The sequence below is a fragment of the Lethenteron reissneri genome, chromosome 14 (genome assembly GCF_015708825.2).
Source record: "Lethenteron reissneri isolate LAM-NWPU_2019-01 chromosome 14, ASM1570882v1, whole genome shotgun sequence".
In the NCBI taxonomy this organism is placed as follows: Eukaryota; Metazoa; Chordata; class Hyperoartia; order Petromyzontiformes; family Petromyzontidae; genus Lethenteron; species Lethenteron reissneri.
In genome coordinates, this window is record NC_083792.1 from 8657434 (window position 1) to 8663585 (window position 6152).

Below are 6152 nucleotides of genomic sequence, written 5' to 3' on the forward strand. Positions count from 1 at the left end.
TTCTCACCCGACCTCTGTGCTCATTCATGATCTGGCTCTCATCCGTTGATGTCTCTGCTGCTGCTGCGTGGGTGTGTTTACTGTTAATTGTTCGCAAGAAAATGAGGTGGGATAGAACAAAGCATATATCATCACATCTAATAAAACGTCAACAGCCTCTTCCTGTACGTGAGAACCAAACAAGGAGACAGGTGAGGGGCAATATTAATACGAAGCATCATCAGCCACAATCAATCCACTGGTGGGTGAAGGCTACCTACTACCTGCATGTACCAATGCACCGAGTGCCAGCACGCAGTTGCTGATTTCATCGCTCCATCTCCTCCCTGGATGTCCTCTTGGACGCGTTCTTTTCCTTCGAAGCAATTCCAGCGTTTAGTATTTTCGACCGTCGGCCATCGTGCAGTAGGTTATCTCAGCAGTTTGAATGATGTCTCTAAAGTGCGCGCGTGTGTGTGTGTCCTCTCATCCGCACGGTTCTCTTTCTGTTCCTCAACGTATTTTCAAGCACGCTCCGCTCCACGCTTCTTTGTGCACTTTTCAGTTCATGTAAAATACAAATGGTTGAACTGCGGTGTGCGCATGGAAGAGGTGCAATGATAACATCGATTTCTCGATGAATATCGATGTCTAACATTACGATACACGCATCGAGCGATCGATAATACATTCTGCATTGTGTTTTTCGTTCGCGTTGTGCACAATGGATTCACGTGACCCCCCCTCTGGCCACTAGAGGCCGCTACATTTAACGCAATTTACAACATCGATTATTGGTGTCCCACCAACACAATGTTCCCGCAATGTGCCCTGTTCCATTAAGTTTAGTAAATAGGAGCGGTGGCGCATTGGTTACTCGCACTGTGCAATGGACCCGGGCATCCAAGTTCAATCCCTGACCGCGGCTAAGATTTGTGGAAATTTATTCAGTTATCCGATTATACCCCCCCCCCCTCATCTCTGCTTGACCCCCATGACCCCCCCCCCCACCTCCCTCTTCACCAACACGCATTGACCAGCGTGGTGAAGTATGGTCGGACAACGCTCATGACCGACACGTGCGCGGCGGGAGTTCCTTCATCCAACAGTGGATCGATCAAGGGCTGTAGGAGTATTGCCACTTGTGAAATGGCACTACGAATGGACGGCTTTGACCATCTCAATTTGCCGATGTCGAATATGAGAAGATTAACATTGAGTTGATATTTCATGTTTACTCAGCGAGATGGGGAGCTGTTTGCCAGCCAGTGGAGCTGTTTATCAAACGGGTAATCATAGACGAACGTCAATTTATAACAAACAAAAATACTAGATGTGCCAGTGGGAAATATATATATAGAAATGTTGTTGTGTCGAGATCATAAATATGTTACATCACAGTAGTTATGGCATACGTCTTCTCAAGGGCTGTAGAATTATTACCACTTATGAATTACCAAGGGCGTATGCCCCCCCCCCGCCACATACAGGACAATGACAAATATCCCCTAACAGCCTATACAGGCTATTGGGCCAAGTGCTGTTCACGGTCACCGACAATTTTTTATATTCCTTTATTTTTCTTCACTAGGGTCTTGCCAAGTATGCGCGATAGTTGGCGTTGCATATTCCGACAGAGCAATTTGGTGGCACGGTATTAATCAGGGGCGGCCGCTAGCCTCGAACCGCTTGATCTCCGCAGCATCAAACGGCGAACCGCGCCACAACCGAGGCGACAACAGCCACCACGACGGAGGTCCACCCACGCTCACGACACTAGGGGAGGGAGCGGGCGAGATGGCACCGGCAGCATCACGCCCGGCCGCCTTTGTCTCATTTCAGGCCGACAATAGTGGAGGCCAAGGACAGGGCCGGGGCCGGGTCAGAAAATAATTAGCTACGAGTGTTGCCAGGGCGGAGGGAGGTAGGGAGGAGGGGATTGATTTCCTTACAATTTCCATTGAAATGGAAACGATTGTGATAATGGAGTACACATCATATACACACTCTCGTGTTGATATCGATCATCTGCACAGCACACGAAGCGATGAGTGGCCAGCACCACACTGGGTCTCCCTCGTGGTGATTTTTACACACCGAACCAGGAACGTATTTGAGTCTGAGTCTACCTAGGGGAGGCCCAGGACCGGTTCACATAATCGTCACTGGTGCTGGCCGTGAGCGGAACTCCAACCCGGGTCGCCGTGTTCGTAGCGCGGCACCCTAACCGCTGCACTACCGCTCCCCACAGACACACAGACACCCTCTCACACACACCCTCACACACACCCTCACAGACACCCTCAAACACACGCGAATCCTCACGCACAGCCACACATAACTACACACCCACACACACCCACACACACCCTTGACTAATGTTACGTCAGACCGAGTGAATACAACCTCCCCGAGTGTTCGTACAGAGGGCTCATTCATCACGCGTGGACCATTCGCTCAAGGAATGAAGTAAATCCCCAGCAGACAATTCTATCACCACCACCACCACCACACTCATCATTGTCATTGTCATCACGATCACTATATTCGCCAAGATCATCAGCACATCATCGCTATCACCACCACCGTCATCATCACCACCACCGCCACAATCACTTTCGTTGTGTATGTTGAACTTCTTTCGCACCGTACGTAGCTAACCGCACTAATTGAAGTTGCGGGGGAAGGACGACAACTATCACCATCATCATCATCGCTATCACAAACATCATCATCATCATCACTATCACCATCACCATCATCATCACTATCATCATCACTATCACCACCACCAACATCATCATTATCACTATCACCACCACCAACATCATCATCATCACCATCATCATCATCACTATCACCATCATCATCACTATCACCATCACTATCACCTCCACCAATATCATCACTATCACCACCACCACCACCAACATCATCACTATCACCACCACCATCAACTCATCACCACCACCAACATCATCACCACCACCAATCATCCCCACCACCGTCACCGCTATCACGCTTCAGCAGACGCCGCGTGCGTGATGATCGCTGGCAGAGCGCGTGAAGTGCTCCTGCGCATTCAAAGTGCCCCCCCCCCGCACCTTGCAATGAACGGCGCGTCATAACGACGGGTTACAAAGGAGCCCTCTGGCTCCAGGTGGGAAGAGGTCAGTTGGTTCGTGTACGCAGCCTTTGTAGGGGAGACGCAACTTCCAGCGCGTCCCCTGGGCGATGCGGCCTCAAACCCGCACGGCTCCGCTCGGGACAAGCAGCGATTGACGATCCAAATCTCTCCAGTCGCGTTCTTCAGCGAGAGGCGCGCGTCGCGAAGTCGTCTGTCCCGATGGAGCGCGCGCTCAGTTCGCACCACCAAGAGCAGCGGCAGCGGCAGCAGCAGCAGCGGCATCAGCAGCGGCAGCAGCAGCGGCAGCAGCAACGGCAGCAGCAGCAGCGGCAACAGCAACGGCAGCAGTAGCAGCAGCGGCGCGCAGAGGCGCAGTGAGACTCCGCACGACCCCCGCAAGTTTGTCTGTTTGGTCCATTGCTGCTGCCGCTGCTGCTGCTGCTAATCACTGCTCGTCTTACTTCTGTTGCTGCTCGTTCTACGACTGCTGCAGTTTCAACCGCTGTCCCTGCTGCTGCTGTTCCTCGTATTACCGCTCCGGTTCCACCTTCTCGCTGCTGCCGCCACCGTCCCCCCGTCACGACTGCTGCTGCTGCTTACGGGGACATGACGGACGTGAACTCGAGCGCAGGCGCGCGCGTCGCGGAGCGCATGAACGCGTCCGACGGCGGCGGCGGCGGCAACGGCTCGGGCAGCGAGGCGGCCGCCTCCCCCGTGGAGACGAGCACTGTAGTGCTGTCCTTCATCTACGCCGTCGTGTGCCTCGTTGGCCTCGTGGGCAACTCCATGGTCATCTACGTGATCCTGCGCTACGCCAAGATGAAGACGGCCACCAACATCTACATCCTCAACCTGGCCGTGGCCGACGAGCTCTTCATGCTCAGCGTGCCCTTCCTCGCCACGTCCACCGCTCTGCACCACTGGCCCTTCGGGCCCTCGCTGTGCCGCCTGGTCCTCAGCGTGGACGGCATCAACATGTTCACGAGCGTCTTCTGTCTCACTGTGCTCAGCGCCGACCGCTACGTGGCCGTGGTGCACCCCATCAAGGCGGCGCGCTACCGGCGACCGAGCGTGGCCAAGGCCATCAACGTGGCCGTGTGGGCCCTCTCCATGCTCGTCATCCTGCCCATCGTCGTGTACGCCGACACGCGGGAGAACAGCGACGGCTCCGTGGTGTGCAACCTGCTGTGGCCTCGCAAGCAGTGGTCCGCCGTGTTCGTGTTCTACACCTTCACGGTGGGCTTCCTGCTGCCCGTCGTGGCCATCTGCCTCTGCTACGCGCTCATCATCGCCAAGATGCGCTCCGTGGCGCTGCGCGCCGGCTGGCAGCAGCGGCGGCGCTCCGAGCGCAAGATCACGCAGATGGTCATGATGGTGGTGACGGTGTTCGTCATCTGCTGGATGCCCTTCTACATCGTGCAGCTCATCAACGCGTTCGAGCGTCAGCCGGGCGACACCGTCAACCAGCTGGCGGTCATCCTGGGCTACGCCAACAGCTGCGCCAACCCGATCCTCTACGGGTTCCTCTCGGACAACTTCAAGCGCTCGTTCCAGCGCGTGCTGTGCCTGCGCTGGCTGGATAGGGACGGCGTCGAGGAGCCCGTGGACTATTACACCACGGCCTTCAAGAGCGGCAGGGCCTACAGCCTCGAGGAGGACTTCATCCAGCTGGGACAGATGACGCTGAAGAACCTCAGTCGAAACGGGACGCTGGCGTCTCGCTCCACCACGCTGCGGTGAGACTTGTCGGCTCCGTCGAGGGTTCCAATACGTTCTATGCCGATGTCGCTGCCGCTGACTGTGAAAGGCTCTTTTGTGTATCGGGCGAGAATTGCTTCGTGACGTTTTAAACCCTTGATTGCATTGTTCACTCACACGGTACGTTCGCCAATTGGCACCTGTGTGCGTGTGTGTGTGTACGTACGTGTGCTTGCTGCCGTTGTGTGTTTTTATTTATGTATTTATGGAAAATGTGAATTAGACACGTGCAATGGGCGCGTGTGGTCCGTTCATTGGCACTGAATAGACACCGCTTCGGTTTGGGGTTTGAATTTCAGTTTCAGCCTCCAGGGGTTAAAGTGTGGATAGATTCAGCCCGGTAACCAATGATTGGAACGACACAGTCGTATTGGATTTGCATTACCCCTTGCATCGGCTTATTACAGCTAACTTTGCGTCACAGAACGATATGAGGTCAAGTTTTCTTCCTTCGTTTCCATTCCAGGTCTGAGGTTTAAAAATAGTTTGACTTCCGTGCAGACGAAAACACTACAGGTGCGCCCCCTTGCGTATAGATCAAATAGGCAACGTATATCGATCTCTGATGGCGTTCCATTATACCTACTTCCGGGGGCCCTTCTCTAACACACGGGGTTATGCACTGATTACTGCGGGAGTTCAAAATGGGTTTCTTGGTCTCGCGACACGATGCTGATAGCACATTTAGAATAACACGGGGGGCGGGGGTGGGGAGACAAAATAATATGTATTATAACTTAAAATTACGAAAAATGTACTGAGTAAAAAAATGTGTCATTTCAAGCAGCTGAATTGTCCCAAACCTCAACCACGTGTTCATGATCACATACAAAATTGACATTAATATGAAGGCAAAATATTTACATTCCCACAGCTGTGTCAGTCGTCCTCAGGTGGACGGCTGCTTGCGTTGTGGCCGAAACGTCGTGAAAATTATTTTATTATGTTTTATTTTTATTTTTTAATTACTTCCCTTCTACGTCACTTTACCGAAAGAATCAAGAAGAAGTCGTGGGGGTAGTTTGACTATACTTCACCGCGCTGGTAAATATCGGTTGGCAGAGTGGCAACGGACCCAGGGGCCCGCTTTAGATATCGCTCGTCACTAACGTGAGCCCTTGGGAATATCCAGCCCTGGGTCGGTGGGTTCAGAGACAAGTGGTTCAACCACTGCGGCACCGCGGCTCGAATTAAGTGACTTTTGGAAGAATTAATCACAAGTAAGGAAAAACGTTCACATTACCGGAGCGAAACGCGCACGTCCGTTGCACGTGACCGCCTGTCTCAC

At 53.2% G+C, this 6152-nt stretch overlaps 1 protein-coding gene across 1 annotated transcript; it reads left to right on the forward strand.

The window, feature by feature from the left end:
• Positions 1-3712: 3712 nt before the first annotated feature.
• Positions 3713-5552, forward strand: LOC133342186 (somatostatin receptor type 1-like). The gene has a single exon (XM_061551155.1). It carries the CDS (start codon positions 3713-3715, stop codon positions 4844-4846), a length of 1134 nt encoding a protein of 377 aa, XP_061407139.1. The 3' UTR covers positions 4847-5552.
• Positions 5553-6152: the final 600 nt, after the last annotated feature.

Bases quoted from the DNA above. Each gene is read 5' to 3' on its own strand.
- LOC133342186 (XM_061551155.1), top strand. From the start codon at position 3,713: ATGACGGACGTGAACTCGAGCGCAGGCGCGCGCGTCGCGGAGCGCATG.